The sequence below is a fragment of the Melanerpes formicivorus genome, unplaced genomic scaffold, assembly GCF_026170545.1.
Source record: "Melanerpes formicivorus ecotype bairdi unplaced genomic scaffold, bMelFor1.0.p_v2 SCAF_1, whole genome shotgun sequence".
In the NCBI taxonomy this organism is placed as follows: domain Eukaryota; kingdom Metazoa; phylum Chordata; class Aves; order Piciformes; family Picidae; genus Melanerpes; species Melanerpes formicivorus.
In genome coordinates, this window is record NW_027142353.1 from 61,422,010 (window position 1) to 61,448,499 (window position 26,490).

The 26,490-nt window shown below is 41.0% G+C and overlaps 1 protein-coding gene across 1 annotated transcript in view; it reads right to left on the reverse strand.

The window, feature by feature from the left end:
- The window catches only part of CEP126 (centrosomal protein 126), a 45,987-nt gene that overhangs the window by 15,120 nt on the left and 4,377 nt on the right, over nucleotides 1-26,490 (reverse strand). Inside the window, exons 3-5 of the mRNA XM_068143188.1 lie at nucleotides 16,092-16,237; nucleotides 14,114-14,219; nucleotides 7,797-7,995 (exon numbers count right to left, since the gene is read on the reverse strand). Of these exons, the coding sequence (XP_067999289.1) occupies nucleotides 7,797-7,995; nucleotides 14,114-14,219; nucleotides 16,092-16,237 (451 nt within the window). The remainder of the gene's footprint in view (nucleotides 1-7,796; nucleotides 7,996-14,113; nucleotides 14,220-16,091; nucleotides 16,238-26,490) is intronic.

Consider the following 26,490-nt stretch of genomic DNA (forward strand, 5'->3'; position numbering starts at 1 on the left):
ATGCTCCAGAGGTTGAAAATAGACTTGATAGAATAGAATGGAATAGAATAGAATGGAATAGCATAGAATAGCATAGCATAGCGTAGAATAGCATAGAATAGAATAGCACATAATAGCATAGCATAGCATAGCATAGAACAAACCAGGTTGGAATCCTGCATAATATGTCATTTTACTGCCCTTGTAAAACAAAAATCCCCCTCAGGTGGCTCAGTTGGTAGCACATCAGACCCTTAATGGGAAGGTCGTGCAGCGGGCAGTAGTGTCCTCCCTACTCTAGTCATGAGGTCTGTGGTGACAGGTTGGACTCCGATGATCTTTGAGGTCTCTTCCAACCTTAGGAATACTGAATACTGAAAACCTCCTGGGAACACAAAATCTCAGTTCAGTCAACTGCCACAAATAAGAACTAAAGATTAAAGGAGTCCTTATTTAAACACATATTAATTTTTACTTAGTTCATGCAAATTTTGTTCATTTATTTTGTTGCATCATACAATGCCATCTTTTCACACACTAAAGATGCTTATCATTCTCATGAAAGCATTTAAATATTTGCTTTCCCTTTCAAGCTCACTCTGTAATGAAAATGAATGTCACGGTTTCTTGTAACAAAATGTATAACTAGAACTACTTCTGCAGACCTAAAATAGCATCCAATGATTATTCTGTGTTAGTGGTCAAAAGTTACAGGCAAATAAACCTGGAAATCTCAAAGATTTGATTTAATTTGATTAAATCTATGAGAATGTTCTAGGGTGATAAGGACACAAAAATGTTTATACAGTGTACAATCTTTATGTTTAGAATAGAATAGAATGGAATAGAATGGAATAGAATAGACCAGGTTGGAAGAGACCTTCAAGATCATTGCGTCCAACTCATCAACCAATCCAACCCACCTAATCAACTAAACCATGGCACCAAGCACCCCATCAAGTCTCCTCCTGAACACCTCCAATGATGGTGACTCCACCACCTCCCTGGGCAGCCCATTCCAATGGGCAATCACTTTCTCTGTATAGAACTTCTTCCTAACATCCAGCCTAAACCTCCCCTGGTGCAGCCTGAGACTGTGTCCTCTTGTTCTGGTATTGGCTGCTCGGGAGAAGAGACCAACATCCGCCTGTCTACTTGCATATTGTTTCTGTTACATAAGTACAAGGCATTGTATTGCCTGTTGCCTGCATTATCATAGAATCATAGAATCAATAAGGTTGGAAGAGACCTCAAAGATCATCAACTCCAACCAGTGACCCAAGACCTCATGACTACTAAACAATGGCACCAAGTGCCACATCCAGTCCCCGCTTGAACACCTCCAGGGATGCATCAAACATAAACCCAGCCTGTCTACGTATTCCTATTGTAGGAACAAAACACTTGGGAAGAGTTAAAGATGTCACTTGTATGTCTTAAGGCTTAGAACAGCTGTGCCAAGTAATTTCACTTCAGTAAAGCACTATGATAAAGAGAAAACATGAGCTTGATAAAACTTTCATGAGGCCAATGAATAAACAACATTGCAACACGGAAAAGTTTAAGAGATCCTGACAAGTGAATTTTCTGCCAAAGGACTCTGTCAGAAAGCTATTATACTAAAGAGCTGCTGCATGTATATTTGATATTTTCTGCCAAAGAAGTGCTGACTGCATGCAATTCCAAGAGGTGAAGAGCAATGCCCTTCTGAAGTGCAAGAAAAGTGCTACCTACTCTTAAAACGCACACTCCTCATCTCACACACCTTGAGTAGTGTGTCCAGTTCTTGGCCCCTCAGTTTAGGAAAGATATTGACTTGCTGGAACGTGTCCAGAGAAGGGCAACAAAGTTGGTGAGGGGTTTGGAACACAAGCCCTATGAGGAGAGGTTGAGGGAGCTGGAGTTGCTCAGCCTGGAGAAGAGGAGGGTCAGGGGAGACCTTATTGCTCTCTACTACTCCCTGAAGGGAGGTTGTAGACAGGTGGGGGTTGCTCTATTCTCCCAGGCAACCACCAACAGAACAAGAGGACACAGTCTCAAGCTGCACCACGGGAGGTTCAGACTGGATGCTAGGAAGAAGTTCTTTACAGAAAGAGTGATTGGCCATTGAAATGTGCTGCCCAGGGAGGTGGTGGAGTCACCATCACTGGAGGTGTTTAGGAAGAGACTGGATGGTTGTATGTTAGGAAGAAGTTCTATACAGAGAGAGTGATTGCCTATTGGAATGGGCTGCCCAGGGAGGTGGTGGAGTCACCATCATTGGAGGTGTTCAGGAGGAGACTTGATGCGGTGCTTGGTGCCATGGTTTAGCTGTTTAGGTGGGCTGGATTGGTTGATGGGTTGGACATGATATCTTGAAGGTCTCTTCCAACCTGGTCTGTTATTATTGTTATTATTATTATTAAAAGGTTTATGTCTTTTAAAAAATACCCCAACAACAAAACCCCACAAAATACAGCTATGCTGTCTTCAGAGGGGTAGAATTATTTTGGACAGTGATACTTTAATCTTGATGAGAAAGCAATGGATTTTCCCAACGTTCTCTTGAGACATTGGTTTATATTATCTCTGATGATACCAAGTTATCATAATATAACATAGCATCCTGGCAGGCCAGTATGCAGAAACTTCTTAATCTTCCACTCCCTTCCTGCAAGCAAACATTTTATTATTACCATAGCTGCAGTAAACTAAAGATCAGATACTGCTATTTTTGGCTGTGTTCCTCTCCTTTAGCTACGTTTATGAATATTTTACTGTTGCAGGAAAACAAATCACTTCAAAAATAGCTATGAAGTGTGGTAGAAATAATGAAGTGCAGAGTTATATATAAATGCTTCATAGTTACCTCTGCATATTTTGATCTATGTATATGAATGCAAAACTAAGAATGGAGCCATGCTAATATGTATGGCAATTGTGGAAATAGTGTGCAGGTATATATTAAACGGCCATTCTCAATGTCCCTGTGAAACAAATTCTTTTGTTCTGAAGAAGCTGTTTCAGCTCCAATCCAACATTATTTACATAGAATTTACATAGAATTTACATAGAATAAACCAGGTTGGAAGAGACCTTCAAGATCATTGCATCCAACCCATCAATAAGTCCAACCCATCTAAACAACTAAACCATGGCACCAAGCACCCCATCAAGTCTCCTCCTGAACACCTCCAATGACGGCGACTCACCACCACCCTGGGCAGCCCATTCCAATGGGCAATCACTCTCTCTGTATAGAACTTCTTCCTAACATCCAACCTAAACCTCCCCTGGTGCAGCCTGAGACTGTGTCCTCTTGTTCTGGTACTGGCTGCCTGGGAGAAGAGACCAACATCTGCCTGTCTACAAACCCCCTTCAGGTAGTTGTATTATCACCTGTTCAGACGGGGCTTTGAATGAGGGAAGACAGTCTTCAAATGACTGACATTGAGACTGTCAAATATGAAGATTGTAATGTCATTTCTTACAACACAGGCTTGGAATAAACCACTATTCCATGTAAAAAGACCACAACACACAATCCAAACAAGTTTGATAATTCAGTCTGGAGGTACATTTCAGTTAGCCTTTGTAACCAATGTGAATTCTGGATTAGTGAAATGAAGTGGAAAATAGTGGTGTGTTGCAATATTTGTTGAAAGCCAATAAAAATGCAACCCCTCTGTTCTTGCCAAAAGGAAAATGAGTAGGGAAATAATTGGAGCTTGTCATAAAATGAAATTGATCAACACAAATGAAACCACTCACAGTTATTAGTAAAAAAGCCAGCTGTCCAAAGTTTCTAGATTTAAGGTGACTATAGAAACCTTTTTCAAGACTCTTCAAAATCAAGTCTGACTTTAGTTCCAATGACATTTAAACCTAACTCTCCCCTTAAGAGTCTAACTAGCCGTGAGCAGTCTACAAGTTCTTGACACTCAAGAGAGACTATGTGGGCACTCCTGTTTTTCCATGCTGGTACTGTCTATGCCTCTGAAGAGTTAGGCTGATAAAATACTCCCTGCAGAAGCAACCCTTGTGTAATTAATTCCAGTCTTACTACAAATGCACTTGAAAATGAATTCATTTTTTCCATCAGTTACCTGAAACATCTCAATTTCAGAGACACACTCCAACCTCAAAAGCATAATGACACCAACAGCTAACAGACATGCAGGTCAACTGACTCATGGATATCACCTTACTTCAATGGGTGCACAATATGCTTGGAAAACAAGGAGAGCCACAGTAAAATTCCTGCTTCAAATCAGTCAGAAAAGGATTTAAATGTTGCTTTCACAGATACCACTTGAATAACATAATTATGGCCATGTAAAGCAGGGAAGATGAAAATACAATCCCTGTATTGTCATCTACACCTATTTTGTCTGTGCATTAGCTCTTACTTGCAAGTATTCTGTTTAAAAAGTGTTTTAAAAGTATTTTCTTTAAAAAGGGAAAATGTTACAGCAATGAAACCATTGTCCAGAGAAGGGCAACAAAGTTGGTGAAGGGCTTGGAACACAAGCCCTATGAGGAGAGGCTGAGGGAGCTGAGGTTGCTTAGCCTGAGAAGAGGAGGCTCAGGGGAGACCTTATTGCTCTCTACAACTACCTGAAGAGAGGTTGCAGCCAGGTGGGGGCTGGTCTCTTCTCCCAGGCAACCAGCACCAGAATAAGAGGACACAGTCTCAAGCTGTGCCAGGGGAGGTTTAGGCTGAAGGTTAGGAAGAAATTCTACACAGAGTGATTGGCCATTGGAATGGGCTGCCTGGGGAGGTGGTAGAGTCACCATCATTGGAGGTGTTTAGGAGGAGGCTTGATAGGGTGCTTGGTGCCATGGTTTAGTTGATTAGATGGTGTTGGATGATAGGTTGGATGCGATGATCTCAAAGGTCTCTTCCAACCTGGTCTGGTCTATTCTATTCTATTCTATTCTATTCTATTCTATTCTATTCTATTCTATTCTATTCTATTCTATTCTATTCTATTCTATTCCATTCCATTCCATTCCATTCCATTCCATTCCATTCCATTCCATTCTATTCTAATGTATTCTAATATATTTTTCTGTACCAACCAAAACAATTTGGTGTGGCCACCAGATTACAGAGGGGATGAAAAGAAGAAGACAAAAGATACTTTGTGAGATTTGCAACATCTTAATGGGAATTCCATAAATTATTGAGTTCAAGCAGGTGCTGGAAATGGAAAATTTCAACATGAACAGACGGAGAAAATAATAAGCACTTGTCTCTTGGTGAAAAGCTGAATGCAGCTTCTGCTTATGACCATGCTACTGCTCCATCTGAAACATTTCATTTACACCTGCAACACAATCACTAAAGGACTGTGCAACAAACCCTTTGATTGGGAATGAGATTAACAATAAGAATATTAATTTATTCAAATTGCAACAGACTAAATGGACATATACCAAACAACGATTTTGATGTGCTGGCTCAGATGTAACTGTTGCACAAAATAAAAACTACTGCTCTCAGTATTTTAAGCAAAACAGAGCTAGAGAATGGTAGAAGGGTCACTAAAAACTTGACTTACTGCACCAACTATACACATTTTTAGAGATGGAAAGTAGGGAACACACCAAGACTACTAGTGAGAGTCTACAGAGAACTTTATCACCGGGTAGGAAAGAAAAGAATTTTAGGAATCTTTCTAATCCTGCTCAGCCTGTAAAAACAGAAAAAAAAAGTGAGGTCAAAGGATCTCAATGGATGTGCAGGGTGAAATATTTTCAGAAAGGCAAGCACTGTTGAAATTATTTTGGACAACAGATAGTAACAAGACTATTGAAACTTAGCCATGTCAGTAAGAGTAACCTAAATCCCTATACATCGTAAATGTTATTAGTAAGAGTATTGCAAATCACACACAGAATCACACACACAGAATCACCAAGGTTGGAAGAGACCTCAAAGATCCTCAAGTCCAACCTGTCACCACAGATCCCATGACTAAACCATGGCACCAAGTGCCACGTTCAATCCCCTCTTGAACACCTCCAGGGATGGGGACTCCACCACCTGCCTGGGCAGCGCATTCCAATGCTAACAACTCTCTCTGTGAAGAACCTCCTTCTCACCTCGAGCCTAAACTTCCCCTGGTTCAGCTTGAGACTGTGTCCCCTTGTTCTGGTGCTGGTTGCTTGAGAGAAGAGACCAACTCCCTCCCGGCTACAACCACCCTCCAGGGAGTTGTAGACAGCAAGAAGGTCTCCCCTGATCCTCCTCTTCTCCAGACTAAACAATCCCAGCTCCCTCAGCCTCTCCTCGTAGGGCTTGTGCTCGAGGTCTCTTCCCAGCCTTGTTGTCCTTCTCTGGACACGTCTAAGTGTCTCAATGTCCTTCTTAAACTGAGAGGCCCAGAACTGCCATTTCACATCACAGGAAGTCATAATGCACATGAACAACGGCACAATCCAAGTATTACACTTCAAAAACTCAAACCTTAGAACAATGAGAATAGCTTTCTTGACTGTTTTTCTAATCTGACTCCTAAGTATGCAATTTCAAGAACGTCCAAATGTTTGAAGTCTCAATATTTACAATTAGAAGCTATTTATTAGAGGGAAGAAGCTGAGCAACACCTAGTGGTAGCAGAAAAATATTTTCTGGGGGAAAAGAAAAGGCAAAATTTTTGATAGGACTGAAGGTTTTTCAAAACTATATTAATTTGTTAGCACAAATTCCTCTGTAAAAATCATGCACCATTTCCCCCCTAGAATTCGATTAGAATGTGCTAATTTTGTTTGATAAAATGCATGACAACATACATAGGTGTCTTACAATATAGCAAGAAGTATATTTGTATATGCTTTACCCAAAGACATTACATGATTTTCTTCCTACTTCAAGACGTCCTGGTGTAGCTAGGGCCAAATTCAGAATCATCATTGATAGAGGGATCTGCTAGAGCATTTTACATGGAGCTGTAGCAATCAGCTAAGCAAGCACTTCAGTGCAAATTGCAAGCTGACAGTTTAAGTCTGGACGTAGCACAAGGCTGCTGTGATAGTGTAGCAGTTTGGGATGGGTGCCCTCTGCTGTGTTCATATAAGGGGTGCTTCCTGTGTCCAGAAGTCCAGCCCAGTGGATGGACACAGGAAACCAGGTATTTCGTACCATAATTCCCTGTTCCACTATAAGATCCGGTGTGGGGTCTGGCACTGCCTCTTTCTTCCCTCTCTGCCACCCAGTAACTTGGGGGACATGTCTGGGGAATGGGCAGTCTCTGATCTGGCCAGCTGAGACTAGCCTAGCAGTGGAATTGGGGGGGAGGGGGGGAGAAGAAGGAGCCCTGGGGGTCTTGGGTGTACCCTCAGGTGGGGATGGGATGTTTCTGGGTCTGCTTTGGGATTTCTTTTGTCACTGTGCTTCTGGCTGTCTGTAAACATTCAGCGCTTCTCATTTAAACTTCCCATCACTTTTGCAATCCATTTATCTGAGTCATTATTTTTACCCGTGGTGGGGAGGGGGTCTGCCTCAACCCATCACAGATAGACTAATGTGATATCTGCTTCAGGGCCAAGTCTGACAATACAGATCTGATGTTCACAGAAGGACAACATGAGAGATATCTTTGAAGAATGTGTGAAAATATTCTTACAAACATTGTTTAAAGATCTCATGTTTCTTACTTTATAATGTGCAGAATTTTACTATAAAAATCCACTGCTAAGGCATAGCACAGTGTGCCCTCAGGTGCTGGCTACTTGGTAGAGTACTTAACAGACCTGTCATTCTTATCACATTCAAGGAACTTTCTATTGCATTTAAGAAGCATCATGTAATGAATCACATGGAAATACCATACCTCCAAGTTGCTCAGATGCTGTTTTTCAAGAAGTTGTTGCATTTCTTTCAGATTTTTCTGGAAGAGAAGTTGGTTACTATCCATGTTTGTTCTACAGCTCTCTTGTATTGTTTTATCCCAGCCAACCATTGCTGAAATCTGCTTCTGATGGAAAGAACTGTTTCTAGATGCTGATGAGGATGAAGTGTCATCTGTGGTTCTTGATGCAAGCAAATAACTTATTACTTTGTCTTATTTCTATGTGTCAACTGTACACGTTTAAATACATTCCATTCCAAAAGCATACATCATCAATAAATGCCTCACAAGGACAGCTACATGATATGTAACTACAGGTGATGCTGTTAGTACTCTCTACAACTGTCCAACGGTTTTCACTTTAAACCTTCTCTTCTGTTATTTATAAACAGTAAGACTTTTTTTGGGTTTTGGGTCATTGGGTGACTGCTTCAGGCTGAATTAGTCTGGAAAATGTCAGCCAACAGTTTGGTCATTTACAGAAATGGAACATGAAGTGTTTGGGAAGAAATAGATCAAACAAAAAACCCCAGCAAAATGGCCTTTCTTTTTCCATAAGGATGGCTTATATAGAGGATAACTATATAATGATGTTGTCAGATACTCCCTTCTTTCAAAGAGCAAGAAGACTTTGTAGTATCTGGAAAGTCCAGCTCTACTGATGATGTGTAATGTGGTACACTAAAGAATTTGCATTTGCTACCTGAAAGAAAATACATCTTTGGAGTAGCTATTGTAGCTGGGTACTATGGTCAGGGTCAGCCCAACTTAAGACAAACTATAGGTTTCTTGAAGGCAGGGAATAACAAGGCTGGGTAAGATCACTAGGAATAGGAATCAAGCTGTGGAAAACAAGAAGCAAGAACTAGGCAGATACCAAGGACAGACCCCCCCCAAAAAAAAAAACCCCAAACCAAGAAAACCCCAAACCAAATAGCCTTAACCAATAAGAAAGGTAAGCCTTAGAAAACCCCAAGCCAAACTCCCAACCAACCAACCAACCAGACCAAAACCCCACCAGCTCAATAATTAAATCAAGCTTTAGTCTTCTAGAAGTGTAACTGTTCCCAGGCTGTCAGCTGTGCTTTACTGCCTAGGTGGAAGAGTTTAGTGAAGGACACTGATCCTGTCTTTTGGCTCCAACCTGGTACAAGGGCCCTAAATGCCCTTAGTCTGCCATATGCAAAGCAGCACTTAGAGAAATCACTGACCACAACCAGCTTTTGAGCTCTTACATCTGCTCAGTTATGGCCACAACCCTTACACTTGATTAGAAAGCTAAGCTTATGTCTTGCTGCTTTAGGATCAAGTATCTGTGGTACTCCACAATGATTACAAATGGTGGTAGAAAGAGAATGGACCTTGGAAACAGATTATCAGTATAAATTTTCAGTGATGCTATTTGCAAGATTCCCAGGATGCATTTCACATAAACAGTTCCTTAATGCAAATGCAGCCCCTTAAATATTGCTAACTGGGTGAAGGTGTTTTGGTAAATTGGTGGCAAAAGTGAAATTTTGGTTTATATGCAACTAAATATAAAAATCTTACTTCTACATATTACTCCCCACCTTTTTTTTTTTTCTTGTTTAATTTAAATTGGAATCCGGCATTGTGGTGGTTTGAGCCTTAACTGGGATTTAAGAGCTCAGAGGGGGGCAAGACTGAGAATCCCTCCCCCACTCCTCCTTTCTCTTTCCCAATCGAAAGGGAAGAGGAAGGAATAGGGAGAGATAAGGGAAAGAAAGAAAGGGAAAGAAAGTAAAGGAAAGAAAGGGGGGGTAAGGAAAAAGGGGAGGAGGTAAATCTACTGAGAAATAATTTGGAGTCGGTTTGGAAGCAGAGAGATAAAATTTTCTTTAAACTATATATCTATATAGCAATAACAGGAAGGGTTCACAAGGGTAAGGAACAAGGATGGATAGGGAGATACACAAAACCATCAGTCCTTTGGAGAGATGTGGATGCAGCAGGGAGAAAGACCAGGCCTGGACACGTGGCAGAGAACCAGAGAACCAGGAGGCCAGTTGTGACCTCTTGTCCAGGCGAGGCAGAAGCAAAAGAGCCAAATGGTTGCCGTACTCTCCCCTTTATAGTTTTGCTGGACAGGAAGGGGGAGTGGAACAGACTGACTCGGTTTCCAGGAACCCCCCTCTGACGGGGGGAAAGGAAAGAACCAAGTCCACTTGGATAAGGTTTCCTTAATCCCCAGGGAGAGCAGGGCTCTCACAACTCCTCCTCCCCCTTTCAGGATGGGTGTAACCCACCACAGGCATGACAAGATGATTTACCATCCACATTTTTTTGCCATCCTCATATGTAGTGAAGATGATGGTGAAGATGATGGTTCCTTTCATATACAGGCAATATGTAGTGTAGGAACTTATGAGAAGTTATGACTACTTCATGCCACACAAAACTTTCTTCCTTAACAGCTGGCAGCCCTACTGAGCAAATTGGAACAGTGCAGCCACCCAACACAGACCTCACCCTCCTCTACTGCTATCCTGCAGAGATGCATTATTAGGAAACATGGATTGTTCCTAGCTGGAGATGGCTACCATATGTCTAATATATGTACAGATACTCAACAATCCCCTTCCTTGATTCCCCTGCATTTTTGAAGTTAAATTTCCACAATTCTTTCTTCTGAGCCTTCATCTGTTCAATCTGTAGCTAAAATGATACTCCCTCTTAAAATCAGCCTCTTTTCTTTTTAGCACATTTGAGTCAAATGTGGTCTAAAGAGACCATTTCTGTCTTTAGAACACAAACTTAGGACAAACGAAAATGGAAAAATTAATCCCATTGATTTTACTGTTATTTTTCAGAGTATTTTATGCAGTATTCCAAAAAGTTTGGCTTAGTTGCACTGACCTAACCAGAGATACATATTTGGCAGGGTCTAAAAGAGGAATTCATTATTTCTGATGAGATGGCTGATAGCAGAAAGGGAGAACGACTTTCCATATTTGTTTATACAAGTCAGAAAACAGATCTGTTTTCTTTTGAATGGGAGATATCCTCCCTACACACAAACTTTCAATCCTTATTTAAAAGACTTTGTTACTGTGAACCAGACTGATATACACCTGGTTCCCCCAAAATATCTCAGAGGCTTTTTTCCCCTCTCTTGAGACTCTAGGATCATTTACATTTATAAAAGTTCCTACGTGGCAACCTTTTTCAGAGACCAGTTTTTGTTTGTCATAATTGTCTAGTCCAAGACTGAACCTAATCAAATACAACTGTTTTAGAAGATAAACAGGGAAATGTATCTTGCACAGAAAGCAGCACACCATTTACACATTTAATGTCCACACATCCCAGTGTCTGTTGGATGATGAGTTGATCAAAATCTTTGCTTCAGCATTTAATAACTAAACCTCATTGCAAGCGCCATAGCTCTACTGTGAGCACAGAATACAGTTTCTTGCTCATTAGGTGTTTCAGTTCTTCCTGCCTTTCTTCAAGAGCAGGTAATATGTCTCCATTGGTTAATTTAATATTTTACAAACTTCTAAAACATAGACATAAAGAATTCTAGAACCTATATCCAGTTGGCTCTGCAGTCATGTATCTTGAAAACTTAATAAAGTGTTCATTTATTCCTTTCCAAGGGGCTGTCAATGAATTCCATACATTCTGTTTCTGAGGGAGGGTAAATTCTGAAGATGGGAGAAGATTTTTTGTTTGAGTTTTTATGCAAGTGTAAGAAGAGATAGAAATGTAGAAAGAGATCTACTACCTCACTGGAGTTAGTTATTAGCTCTCCCAAAATGGATTATTAGATATTTCGAAAGCTTCATAGCTCAGAACTGGTGACTTTTGAAGAAGCTTCACCTCTGAGAACCTTCTCAAAATGCTTTGCTGTATCAAAGCTTACCTTGCTCTACTGATTTGCCAGAGATTTATTTGGCCTCTAGGAGAATTTTGCACAACTTGGGGAACCAAGTCTGAAAGCACAGAAATGCCACTTTAATCACCCACACAAACTACGGTTCCCAGACCAAAACCAAAATGAACAACCCTGCTCTAATATCTTCCTCAGCAGACCACAACAATCTAGGCTGCATAGCATGTGTTCAGGTTGACTTGTCGGGTGAGATGAAGACAAAAATGTATTTTGTGTCACAAAGAAGGAAGACAAAAATGTATTTTGTGTCACAAAGAAGGAAGACAAATTGTTTGCATTACAATAAGCAAAGCTACGTTTCATATCAGTTTGTTCACCTTGCCCCTACATACAAGCCTGCACTTCAATAACTTAATTATTTTTGTCTTATTACCTTAAATTCAATATTCTCAACATCCTCCTTCACCCAGCCCATATGGCTCCTACCCAAGCCTCCCAGTTACCAGCTGGAGGCAGGTTCCAAGGTATTTGTGTGGTGTTTTATCTGTACTAAGCAGCTTGTGGGCTGCCAGTAGGTCAATGTGAACTTAACTTTTAAACCCTTTTCAGGTTGAGATCACTTGTTTGAACAATTTCTTCCCTGCCCAATTACCAGTTTCAAACTTGTAGAAATCTAATTAATCTTTTGAGACTCTTAGCTCGTGTTCAAATTTGGTTACTAGGTGTGGTGGGTTGAAGTTTCCCATCACATTAACTTAGCACAAACTGCAAAAGAATATGAATTAATTCAATTTCCTTAGGAAATCAGGTTACCAAAATGGAAATCAGGTGAAGAATACACTATCATTATTACAGAAGAGTGTACTTTAAACAGTAAACAAATAAAATATGGATTGAGAGAAATGTTATACAGTAAGGATTGGTTAAGTGATTTGAAGAAGTCCTGAGACAAAAATGTCAGCCCCTGAGGCACGAGGAGCTGTTTAAGAAAGATGAAAAATAAAGGAACATATGACAAAGTCAAAGGGAAGAAACACTGAGTTCCTATCCTTAACCACAAGTGAAATGAGACAAAGTATCAGGAACTCTGAAACAGGGTTCAGAAACGTCCAGTTTTCTTGCTGTTATTTCAACTTATATTTATCAGGTAGATTTTTTTGCTGGGTTTTATGGCTCAAATCCTCCTTTATTATGTCAATCCAGAGCACAAGCTGTAGAACTACATGCATGTTGACTGTCAGATACTGCATTTAGCTTCTAAGAGATGTGAAATATTTTTTAATTTGTCCAGTTTATTGCCTATGAACATGTATTAATCAATAGCAGATATGTAATCAAACTGAATATTAATGTCATAATGAAGAATACTCTGAAGCTCAAAAGCAGGGAGATCTCTTTTAGAGAGAATTTATTCTGAACATCTGCACAATTTACAGCATGCAGAAAATAATTAAGATAACAGTAATAAAAGCATCATCAACAACAAAAACCCAAACAACCCAAACCAAATAAACCAACCAGGTAGTGATAGGACTAGGGGGAATGGAATGAAGCTGGAGGTGGGGAGATTCAGACTGGACGTAAGGAAGAAGTTCTTCACTGTGAGAGTGGTGAAGCCCTGGAATGGGTTGTCCAGTGAGGTGGTTGAGGCCCCGTCCCTGGAGGTGTTTAAGCCCAGGCTGGATGATGCTCTGGCCAGGCTGATCTAGTGTGGGGTGTCCCTGCCTATGGCAGGGGGGCTGGAACTAGATGATCCTTGTGGTCCCTTCCAACCCTGACCGATTGTATGATTCTATTCTATGAATCCTGAACTGTTAAAGAGATAAGAAAGTAGGAAGGGGCTAATCAGGAAGGAGTATCAAACACAGCAGATATAGGCATGAAGAAAGATTCTGTGATAAGTCAATGTATCTTAGAAAAAGTCCTTGTGTGTCATATAAATCAAAATTGCAGGCAAAATGGTTATCAGGATGCTCAAGATAAATCTGGAGGATAAGAAATTCAGAGGAATGACAACTGGAAAGAAGAGAAGATCATAGGATGAATACACGAACTAAGCTACCCTGGAAGGTCAAAAGGAAAAAGTCTGGATTAGAATAAGAAATATTCTAGACAGAATACCTTATAATTCTTATAACAGCAGATGGTTTGATAACCATGACAGTCTGAATCAAGTTACAACTGAATGTGGACTGGGTTAGCCCTGACTATTCCAGAATTCCATGGAAGGGAAAAGGTTTGTGTCATCTCCTCTATTGTTTTACCAAATGGACACAAACAACTCAAGATGTTTCATGTTTCATTGGAACAGTTCACAGAAATGCTTTCTTTGCCATGAGAGAAATGGCCTGCAGTTTCTTAAAGAGAAATAATTTTCTGTTGTTTATCAAAGACACTAAGCAATTCACTTCCTTTCATCATCAGAGTAAACAGAAATGCTTACCTGATGTTGGCTTTGGTTTTGCTGGGCAAGTACAATCCTGGTGTTACAACTGCTCCTTTAATTTGCACAAGGGCTTCTTCTAACTGAAAAGCTGCTTTTGTCTGGACTAGAGGATTAGAGTGAAAAACACAATGGAATAAAGGATTAAAAAATAAAATAAATTGAATAATTTGCCATAAGTGGTTGGGTTAAGTTTCTGAAGTTTGGAAGCCTAATTCCAGACTGTTGCAATAGCTGTAGCTTCTCTATTTCCTCTGGAAAAAAATCTCCAGTCTACTTAGGTGTTTACAGTAATACATGCATTCAGCAGCTTTGCTGTTTCTTTTTAGATGGCTCTGTTGAAAAGAAGGAGGAGGTTAGAAAATCCAGTATTAACTTCATTTTCACTAGGCCAAACTTATGGCCTGTAGATATTTTATAAAGTCCAAAGTGTAACTTAATAACTGAATCAGTGGAGACAGAAAGAGTTCAGAGAGTCACAAGGTGTTGTCTCTTTCAAGAAAGCAAAAGTAGGGTAGAAAGTGGCAGAGGCAGAATTGCTGTAAAGGAAAACCAAGGGAAAAAATGTGATTGCTACACAGTCTGGGCTGTCAGTAGAACTATGAAGAAGCCCGAGACCAGTACTGTTCTATTTTGTTATTTTAATCTGACATGTGATCTTGAAGTCAGAGACATTACCTCACAGCTGGCCCAACTGCAGTTGGGAGAGTAAATCTGTTAAAGAATACCTAAGTAATATACCATATCTTAAGAGTTTCAACACTGGAAAGTTGACTGGAAATCAGACTTGGCTGACGCTGTTAGAAAGTCCTGCCAATGTGCACTGATTCCAAGAAAGCAGGAATTGAGCTGAAGTGATCATTACTTCCCAGCAGAGAGAGAACAGCTTAAAAAGCTGACTAATTCAGCAAAAGTTATGTAATACATTAACATATGCTGGGACTGTTTTCCCTTAATGATAAACAAAATGCACATTCCTGAATATTTCATATTCAAGGGTTCAAATGGCACGATCGTTCTACTATCCAAGTAACTTGTAACATGTCACATTCAGCTATGAAAGATAAGTACACTGCAGAGGAAAAAGTGGAGATAACTCAAGAAGTCACAACATCCCAAGGAAGTGATGTGTTTACTGTGACCAGAATATCAGGGTAGCTGGAGAGTGGCCAGGCAGAAAGGTACCTGGGGGTACTGGTTGATAGTAGGCTGAACACGAGAAAACAGTGTGCCCAGGTGGCCAAGGCCAATGGCATCCTGGCCTGCATCAGGAATAGTGTGGCCAGCAGGAACAGGGAAGTCATTGTGCCCCTGTACTCAGCACTGCTTAGGCCACACCTTGAGGACTGTGTTCAGTTCTGGGCCCCTCAGATTAGGAGAGATGTTGACTTGCTGGAACGTGTCCAGAGACAGGCAACAAAGCTCGTGAGGGGTTTGGAGCACAAGCCCTATGAGGAGAGGCTGAGGGAGCTGGGGTTGCATAGCCTGGAGAAGAGGAGGCTCAGGGGAGAGCTTATTGCTGTCTACAACTACCTGAAGGGAGGTTGTAGACAGGAGGGGGTTGGTCTCTTCTCCCGGGTGGCCAGCACCAGATTGGCCATTGGAATGTGCTGCCCAGGGAGGTGGTGGAGTCACCATCACTGGAGGTGTTTAGGAAGAGACTGGATAGGGTGCTTGGTGCCATGGTTTAATTGATTAGATGGTGTTGGATGATAGGTTGGACTCAATGATCTCAAAGGTCTTTCCCAACCCGGTTAATTCTATTCTATTATCATATTTCACAATATAATTTTTAGCAGGGGGAAAAAAAAAAAGGGTTTTTTTATTTCCTTCTACCCAAATTTGTCATATATATGTCAAATCTGAGCTTATTATGAGTTAAGTTTTGCTTATATGAATTCAATGAATTTGAGTGAAATCAGGTGTTGCTTGCCTCAATAGTGGTTAATGAATAATGGTTACATTTTAATTTACAAACCTATTTGCTTGTACTGAGAACAAGGCCGATGAGCACGCTGGAACTTATCAGTTGCTTCCTGAAGTTTAATTTTTCTCTGCTGCAGGATTTGTTGTCTAATTTTTTGTTCTTTTTCTTCTTCTTGCCTCCGTCTTTCTTCAAAGGCTCTGTTATTGAAGAAATTAAAGAAGATGATCCTGATGTTTTCGAATTCCATTTGCCAAAAATTAAGTAGCTTGCTGATTAATCTGCAGGTTTAGTACAAAAGCTTGCTTGTCCATAAAGTAAATGCTATAAACTTCAGCACAGCTGGATTATTATGGCTCGAATGTAAATGGGACAGGGGGTGGTGAAGAAGAGACACACTGTAATATTTTTATTTTCAGCCTCAACCACAGATTTGGTTCTTTCCTATATGTGAATTAACATGAAGATTTAACTAGTTCTTGTCACCAATGTGGCTTTCAACAATGTGGCTTTCACCAGAGTCTTTACCAAATAAATGTATCATGGTGGGCAGATGAATAGAAAAGGTGAACTGCAAATGCTCAGTGTGTGCACCTTTCACAACAACAGTTTAAAAGCTATTGTTCAGAAATAACACACAGGAACTACAGCTTTCACCTATAAGTATGTAAGAGCTGGTATCAACTTCTAGTTGTTGAGAAGATTTCAGAAAGACAGTCAGATTAGTAGAACAACATGGGATAAAAGAGTAATGTGAAAGTAGAATAGAATAGCATAGAATAGCATAGAATGGAATGGAATAAAATAGAGTGGAATGGAATGGAATGGAATGGAATGGAATGGAATGGAATGGAATGGAATGGAATGGAATGGAATGGAATGAATACACCAGGTTGGAAGACACCTTCAAGATCATTGCATCCAACCTATCATCCAACCCACCTAAATCAACTAAACCTTGCGACCAAGCAACCTATGAAGTCTCCTCCTGAACACCTCTAATGATGGTGACTCCACCATCTCCCCAGGCAGCCCATTCCAATGGGATATGACAGAATCAGTTGTTTATATGAAGTATGTTAAATGTGTCCTTCTACTACCTGGAAAGCAAAAAGGCTTTAATCAAAACCAGCTGTAATCACAAAGCTTTCCTTTGGTAGGCACAAGCTTGATGAAGCTATATGGAATTTTTAATTCCTGCTGACAAAATCATCAATTTTTACTTACAAACTTAAACCAGCTCCTTGAGCAAAACACATGGTGGGGAGATTCAGGCTGGATGTGAGGAGGAAGTTCTTCCCCATGAGAGTGGTGAAGCCCTGGAATTGGTTGTCCAGGGAGGTGGTTGGAGCCCCGTCCCTGGAGGTGTTTAAGCCCAGGCTGGATGAGGCTCTGGCCAGCCTGATCTAGTGTGGGTTGTCCCTGCCCATGGCAGGGGCATTGGAACTAGATGATCCTTGTGGTCCCTTCCAACCCTGACTGATACTATGATACTATGATACATCCAGTAAATTTGTTGTCATGCTGCCTATGTAAGCATCTCATATTTAAATAATAATTTTAGACTAACAAAAGGGTAGCTTAAGACTAGACATAAGGAAGAGATTTTTTACAGTGAGGGTAGTGAAACACTGGAACAAGTTGCCAAGAGAGGTGGTAGATGCCCCATCCCTGGAAACATTCTATTCTTAATAAAGTGACACTGTAAAATTAACACTATCCAAGTGAAATTTCTAAAGTCTGCTGTGCAAGGGTCACTACAGCTGGGAGCTTCCCATCCTTGAAGTTCTTTGTGCATTAGAAATGTAATTTGGCAGGTCTCTAGTACACTAAGTAGGTTCCCACTCCCTGCCTCCATTAGTGGAAAAGTAGTAATGTTTAACTATATGTTGTGTCTCTCATCACAATAAGACACCTTCTTATAACTTTAATCACTTGCAGTTGCTTCATAGATCTTTTTGCTTCATGGAGCAAAGATGCTCCTCAACAGAGTGTGGTGGGTTGAGAGAGAAGGCCTAGCTTTCTCTCCCCCACAAAGGGAAAAAAACCCACAGCTAACTCAGCTGGGGAAGTGGAAGGAATGCTATATTTTACAAGCAATGTGGAAAATGCAAGATATGTACACAACATACAGTATTTACAAGATATATATACAGAAATATACAGCAAAGTAAAAAACAAGAATACAGGAACGAAATTCCCTCCTCCAGACAGAGGAGGGTTCCCCCCCTGTACCCCACTCTCTCCCCCTACCTCCCTTTTTTTTCCCAAAGAGGGTTAGAGAGAGAAAAAGGCACTTGTTCATAAAGCAGAATTCTAGTAGGCCTATTAGTAGGATTAGTTGCTTATCTGTTCAAGGTCGCTCTGGCAAGGAGCCCAGAAGCAGACAAGCTGGAAGGGAGAAGGAAAGGAGCTAACTGACAAAAAACTCCAGCTGCACTAAAACTTAAAACTGCATTCTACCAATCTACCAATGAAATTCGTTTATAACATTGATGTTTTCATTGTCTTCACCAAAACATTCGACCAGAGTGTCCCAGCACTGTCCTTTTCTTAAAGGCACAGCCTCAAATGGTCACACAGAGCTACTCCTTAACTCAAACTATTTTAATTACTGTTCCCCTTGCTTTTCAGGGAACAAGTTCAAACTGAAGTATTCCACTTGACCCTCCCCTAGTCTCCATTCACTGTCCCGCCTGTGAAAACAAACAAAAATAATTTGAAATAGTCGCTTTTGATCTTAGAAAGTCTGAAATCTGTAATTGCACAATAGTGAAAAATAGGAGAACTGCCATCTAATTCCCGAGTGTACAGCTTTACAGGAATATCCACTTTAATCCACTTGGCAGCCATAGCGTAGCAGGAGGAGACACAAGGAACTTGCACTGGTTTGAATATTCATGCATAGTTGCCAAAAACACTGCAAGTGATGACTGAGATTTCCCAATTTTAGGGAGAAATTATTACACTTCATTAATAGAAACTGAAGGCAAAATAGTTACTGGTTTTTTAAAAAGTGGAAATGCACTCTCAACAGATTCCATGCAGCTGTTCAAACCTTACATTACAAAGACAGTTCCTCCCATCACTACAACTGTACCTGAAAACTCCTCCCCATATCGTAAACTGGAAGCTGTGTGACAAATGATCTTCCACTCTTCAATACTATCAATCATAAGCTCAGGAAAGACTGGTGGAGCACATGGAGAGGGAACAAGTAAGAACTGATAATGAAACATGCAAAAGTGTCCACTGCTTTCAGTAATGTACATACAGTACTCTGGATTAATGGTCTCCAAAGTCAGAAATCAGAATGCCAGTGAACAACAAAAGTACTGGGGTTTGGAGCACAAGCCCTATGAGGAGAGGCTGAGAGAGCTGGGGTTGCTTAGCCTGGACTCAGGGGAGAGTCTATTGCTGTCCACAACTACCTGAAGAGAGGTTGTAGACAGACAGGGGTTGGTCTCTTCCCCTAGGCAACCAGCATCAGAGCAAGAGGACACAGTCTCAAGCTGTGCCAGGAGTGGTTTAGACGGGATGTTAGGAATGAATTCTTCATAGAGAGAGTGATTGCCCTTTGGAATGGGCTGCCTGGGGAGGTAGTGGAGTCACCATCACTGGAGGTGTTTAGGAAGAGCCTGGATGAGGCACTTGGTTGCATGGTTTAGTTGATTAGATGGTGTTGGATGATAGGTTGGACGCAATGATCTTGAAGGTCTCTTCCAACCTGGTCTGGTCTATTCTATTCTATTCTATCCTACTCTACTCTACTCTACTCTACTCTACTCTACTCTACTCTACTCTACTCCACTCCACTCTACTCTACTCTATTCTGCTTCTACTTGGGAAGTGCATTCCCTTCAGAAGGCTCCAGATGTCCCAGTTGCAATATTCCTCACAACTGTCTTGGATCATAAGAACTGCTGAGACTACATCCTGCCATGTATACAGATGGCACCTTGTTTTAACAACCTGCTTACTGCAAATGACATGTTACCCTTTCACAAATCCAGGTGAATTCCCACAATTCAAGGTGACTCTTCTGCTAGAGATGAAGTTATTAAACTCTGAGGTTTCAAATAAAGGGTAAGACAGATGATTGACTTATGCAAATGTCATGGTAGGGCCAAACAAGCCCATTGGAATGGGCTGCCCAGGGAGGTGGTGGAATCACCACCCCTGGAGGTGTTCAAGAGGGGATTGGACGTGGCACTTGGTGCCATGGTTTAGTCATGAGGTCTGTGGTGACAGGTTGGACTTGATGATCTTTGAGGTCTCTTCCAACCTCGGTGATTCTGTGATTCTGTGATTAGGTGTGTGTGATTCTGTGTGTGATTTGTAATACTCTTACTAATAAAATTTACAATGTATAGGGATTTAGGTTACTCTTACTGACATGACTAAGTTTCAACAAGGTGATTGATGGCTATTTTGCCTCAGTTTTCGTTGTTAAGGCTTAATCTTCCTTAGTCCCCTAGGCCACTAGTAGAGTTTGTGGGACTGAGGTGTTCAAGAGGAGATTGGACGTGGTACTTGGTGCCATGGTTTAGTCATGGGATCTGTGGTGACAGGTTGAACTTGATGATCTTTAAGGTCTCTTCCAACCTTGGTGATTCTGTGATTCTGTGATTAGGTGAAGAGAGAAAAGCACGTAGCCAAAACCAGAAAAAAATGTGCAAATGACTCTATCCACATGAAACATTTTACTGCAATTTAGTTAAAATTTCACAGGAACTCAACTTGTTCATACAATCCAGAAATTAGAACTAAAGAGAAGTAGAACTAGAGTTCATTGTCAACTCTCAATATTCCTGTATTTCACTCACACTAAAATCTGATACAGAAATCTGCCATATTCTACATCTTTATCCTGACTAAAGAAAGAGGAAAATCACAAGAGAGGAATCAGACCTGCTTATCCTGCTAAGTACTTTAGACATGTTATTCTTGATCCCCTTAATATTTCTAGAAGCTGCTCAAGAAGGCCTTTACTTAAACTGTAGTTGTTGAATTCAGACTTGTGGGAAATTCTACAGCTCTGCACCTGGAGTAATTCCAGAGCATAACTCCAAAAAGGAAAGTGCAAATTCTGACTGAGTCTGCATGTATTTATTTTTAAAACGATTTTGGAGTATGACTGAGCTGCACTCCTCCACATTCCTAACAACTGGCACCAAAACCCCACCATTGTTCCATTTAGCTGGAAATGGGCAAGTCCAAAAGCTGATGCAAGAGGCCTTTTTCACAGAATCACAGAATTAACCAGGTTGGAAAAGACCTTCAGGATCACCAAGTCCAACCTATCACCCAACATCATCTAATCAACTAAACCATGGCACTGAGTGCCTCATCCAGTCTGGTTTTAAACACTTCCAGGGATGGTGACTCCACCACCTCCCTGGGCAGCCCATTCCAATGTAAAGAATTTGTTCCTCACATCCAGCCTAAACTGCAAAATTGTTTTAGAATCACAGAGTTGTCAGGGTTGGAGGGGACCTCAAGGATCACCCAGCTCTAACCCCCCTGCCATGGGCAGGGACACCTCACACCAGATCAGGCTGCTCAGAGCCACATCCAGCCTGGCCCCAAAAACCTCCAGGAATGAGGCCTCCACCACCTCCTTGGGCAACCTGCGCCAGCGTCTCACCACCCTCATGGGGAAGTACCTCCCCCTAACACCCAATCCAAATCTACCCACTTCCAGCCTTTTTCCATTCCCCCCAGTCCCATCACTCCCTGACACCCTAAAAGTCCCTCACCTGCCCCATTTCCCCCCTTTTCCCCCTCAAATCCAGAGCACCTGGGCCTTGTTGGAGTCTCCTCCCACCCCAGGTGTGGCTACTTGGCCCTCCCCACCCCCTTCTCCTTTTTAATCCCCCCCAGGAAAGGCAGCAGCCCCAAGCTGAGCCCATCAGGGCTGAGGGATCCTCCTCTCATCACTGGTGAGTCCTTATGGTGCACACTGGGTGATGGTGGTGGTGACAACAAAGGCCGGGGGGCCTGGTGGCCCCCCGGTTAGGTAGGGCAATGATTGATGATTCACCACAACTCATCGTGATCCTCACTATTTGGTTTGGATTAAGGCACTATGGGGATAAATTTAAATGTAAGGGACTGCATTAAAGATATTCAGTGAAGCCCCCATCATTAACTTCTTAACCTCATAAAATGTAACTTGTGGCACCCAGGTGCATTATGTAAAATAAAGAACTTTGCAAATGCACACTGACATCTTGCAGAAAACCAGTGAAAGCAAATGTTTGTTCATCCACTCCCCTTAAGCCACCAGCTTAGGTTCATATCACAGATGTAAGACTGGCAAAAGGGTATGTCTTTAAGATGGAGAGTTAGCAGAAGAATTTCCTGACTGCTGTTTTTTTAACCCAGTTTTTCTGTCTACTATAAACAACCCAGCAGTGCAGCCGTTTTTGAAACAGCTGCCAAAACATTTATAGTGAATTTGGAACACGAAACCTAAAGTACTTACCAGTTTCACATATACAGCCATTCCGTGGAAGGTATTTTTATGTTAAAAACAGCATGACTAGCTGGTGGAACTATTTCCTGGTGAATTTTATTAAATTATCTTCACAGTGAAATGATGGATGCCACATTCCCAGGTGGACTAAATGCTTACTACTGCCTTGGATGAAAATACTAATGATTAAAAAAAGGGAATATATACAGAGCACAGGGAATGCTATGAAATGAACCTTTTGGAACTGAGTTGATACTACTCATCCATTGCCATCACATCTGCAATCCAGTGCACAGTACTTTTATAGTTGAGGTAGTAAGGTATTTGTATAGTTACTGACTGGAGTAAGATCAAGAAAAGGTTACAATGGGGTGTCACTCAAAATCCCCTTCATGGACAAAAAGGAAACACACCTTACAGCCTTGAAAAGATCTATGGATGTTGCCTATACATCAATTATTTTCTTTAGGTGAGATAGTTACCTGGACCCTAGGAATACCTATTAAGTCTATTTCTTAATCTTCATTAATTATCACATGCTGAATACAAAAGGACAGCCCCAAATTGATGTAAGGACTGACTCTTAAAATTCTGTCAGGGCTCATAGAGGTTTGGCCTCCAAAATGCCTCAAAGGTTCACAGAAGGGTTGCCACCAAAATCCATCAGCCATTCTGCTGCAAATCTTATTTATAGGCAAAAAGCAAGCACACCTTTTCAGCTACCATAATTCAAATCTTAAGTCTAATTATTATTAACCCAGATATAACTGTTACCAAAAAAAACCCAAAATACAGTTAGAATACGTCTATAGGGAAGAAATCTTACTAATAGCTATAAAACACCTTGAACTGCTATTCACACTGAGTTTCTGCCCTTTTTCCTCTGCATCCTTGATGGTATCTTCATTCTGGTGGTGCTGGGATGATGCTGTCAGCATCTGAGTCCCTTCACCAAGAACGTGATGTTCATGTTAATTTCTGCTTCTTCACCTCAGGCTCTACTTGGGAGTTCCTTTTGTATTTGCTAACACACTTTTACACCTTTGCTCTTCATCAGCTCTACAGTACATCTAAATGTTCAATACTTGGTGCTTTTTACACATATTGCATACCATTCTCTTGTTCTCTTTGTTACTTTTAAAGCCAGTATTGTCAGATATGGGTCTGCATTTCTTTAATGAACTACCAGTGAGTTGTTTACGTTGTGGGGTCTCCAGTACCAAGCCTATGCCCAATCTTTTATCATTCCCTGCCTGTTCTCAAGGCCTTTGCTATCACATCAGGCCTGTATTTCCCTACACTACTGCTTGTTACTGCTATGTATATACAACTACAGTAAAAAGACAGATAAAGGCAAAATAAAATAGCCACAGACACCTTGCCAATTAGAGGAATTGCTGTTGCAGCAAAACAAAGCTGCAGGCAAGTCAAATTAAGGTCAGAGAGCCTGGCAAACGTCTGCCCTGAGGCCTTGCAAATTCAGCACAATCCTGTGGCTCTTGCCAGAAATGGCATTTCAGGTCTACAGTGAGCACTACTTTTCACTTTTATTCTGGTGTAGAAAGCAGTACAAAATTATTAACACACTGCCCTCTCTCTTTGCATGCTAGAATTTTTTCTCTTATTTCTGGCACTAGACTGCTTTTACTTCTCTCTCAATAACACTGAGTAATTTAAATAGCTTTTATTAAATAATCAAAGATAATCAGCCAGCAGGTGGAGCACAAAGCTTGTGCAGATGTTGAAAATAAACTATTTCTGGGAATAAATTGGAAACTGATATAAACTGGGAAAGCATTTCCTTCCCCAGTTACAACAGATGGGTTACCTCTTCAGATTTCAAGGTAATTCAAAATGCTAGATCTAGATAGCTGGCTGTAAGGCTTACTTAAAAATGCACAGAGACATTTGCACTTTTACAATGAACCAACTACCTGCAGCCAGTAACATCCCAGTGAAATGGGATGCACATTTGGCATTGAGCAGTGACAGCAGGAAGGCTGCAGTCCTCAGCAAATCGGCAGCCAGTGTTTAGAACACAGTGTGGTATATAAACACAAAATGTGATATATCCTATTCATTTACATCAAGCATGTGCTTAGTCAGTAGCTTTTATTTCCAGAATGCTGTTATTTAAACAAAATATCTGTCAGCTACTGCCCTAGAGTGTATTTAATCTCTCATCTTGAAATTGCAGTGAGACAATAAAGGAATTACTTTCTTGATAGGCTGGTTGTTTGCTGTGTAGAGGTACTGCTGTTAACACAAAACTAAAGAGCTTGGTCACTACAACAGAGGAAAAGAAACTAATGGCATCAGATAGGAAGATGGGTTCCTCTAACTATTCACTTCTGTATGCACTTACTGGAGACAGCCCAAAGATGGGTCATGAAGACGGTGAAGAGACTGAAGCATCTTTCTTATGAGGAAAGGCTGAGAGCTGTAACTGTTCAGCCTGGAGAAGACAAGACTAGGGGAAGAGTTTATTATCTATAAATACCATAAGGCAGGGTGCAAAGAGGAGGGATCCAGGCTTTTTTGAGCAGTGCCCAGTGCTAGGACTGGAGGCAGAACAGAAGGTCTTCCCTCTGAACATCAGGAAACACTTTTTTAATATGAAGGTGAGTGAGGACATGGTACTCAAGGTGTCACCTAACCAGTGCTGAGTACGGGGCAGAATGACTTTCCTGCAGTACTTGGCACTGGTGAGGCCATATCTCAAATGTTCTGTTCAGTTTTGGGCCACTCACTACAAGAAAGACATTGAGTTACTGGAGCATGTCCAGAGAAGTACAAGGAAGCTGGTGAAGGGTCTGGAGAAAAGTCCTATGAGGAGCAGCTGAGGGAAATGGGATTGTTTAGTCTGGAGGAGGCTAAGGGGAGACCTTATTGCTCTCTACAACTACCAGAAAGGAGGTTGTAGTGAGGTGGGGCTTGGTCTCTTCTTAGTATCATGTGATAGAACAGGAAATGGCTTCAAATTGTGCCAGGGGAGGTTTAGATTGGATATTAGAAAAACTTTCTTTATTCTTTTGGTAATAGGTTGCCCAGAGAGATGATGAAGTCACTGTTCCTGGAGGTGCTGAAAAGCATGTGGACATGGCAATTTCAACATGGTTTAATGGCCATGGTGATGTTAGGTCAACGGTTGGACTCGATGATGTTAGTGGTGTTTTCCAACCAAGACAATCCTATGATTCCATGATCTCAAAAGGTCCCTTCCAAGCTCAACCCTTCTGTGTGAAGAAGTAGAAAACAGACTGTCATACTTTACAGTGCACTCATGTCTACTCTCCACACATTAAGAAAAATACATGAAAGAAACTATTTCAGTTTTGAAATTATAAACTAGCAATGCTGAGACTAACTTCTGATATGCCTGTAAGCCCTGTCAGGGAGGGCTGCCAGGTGACAACTTAAGGAAGTCATGCTGCCTTTGAGAAACCATCATCAAAGCTAACATCCTTACATGTGTTACAACTGTAGTGGATTTTGCCTCATGCCCAGGTTTGAGACATGGTTTGGTGGTTGACCAATCACTCCCTACCTGCACAACTGTCAGGAAAAAAATATTCAATTGCAAGGAACATTTTATGCCCAAATTACTTTCCTTCATACATGCAATGACCCTTAATTTTGAATTATATTTCACAGCTTATTAATACTGTATGCAGTTACTACTTTTCTGTCATTAGACAACTAACCCCTTTACAGTTATTAGGGGAAGATTGTCCCCACAGACTTCCACCTGAACTGATTGTTTTATTCTTATGCCATTCTTACTTATCAGAAATGGAAGCAATTCCATTTTATCAATACCATACCTGATTTTTTGATTAGCTCACCTGAGGAACTTGTATGTATACTGTTTCCTAAGACTGCAATGAAACCCATATTGAAATGTATTTATGTATTGATATTAGTTTAACTACACCAGTCCAGCAAAAATATGAAGGCTGTCTGGTATTTGCTTTT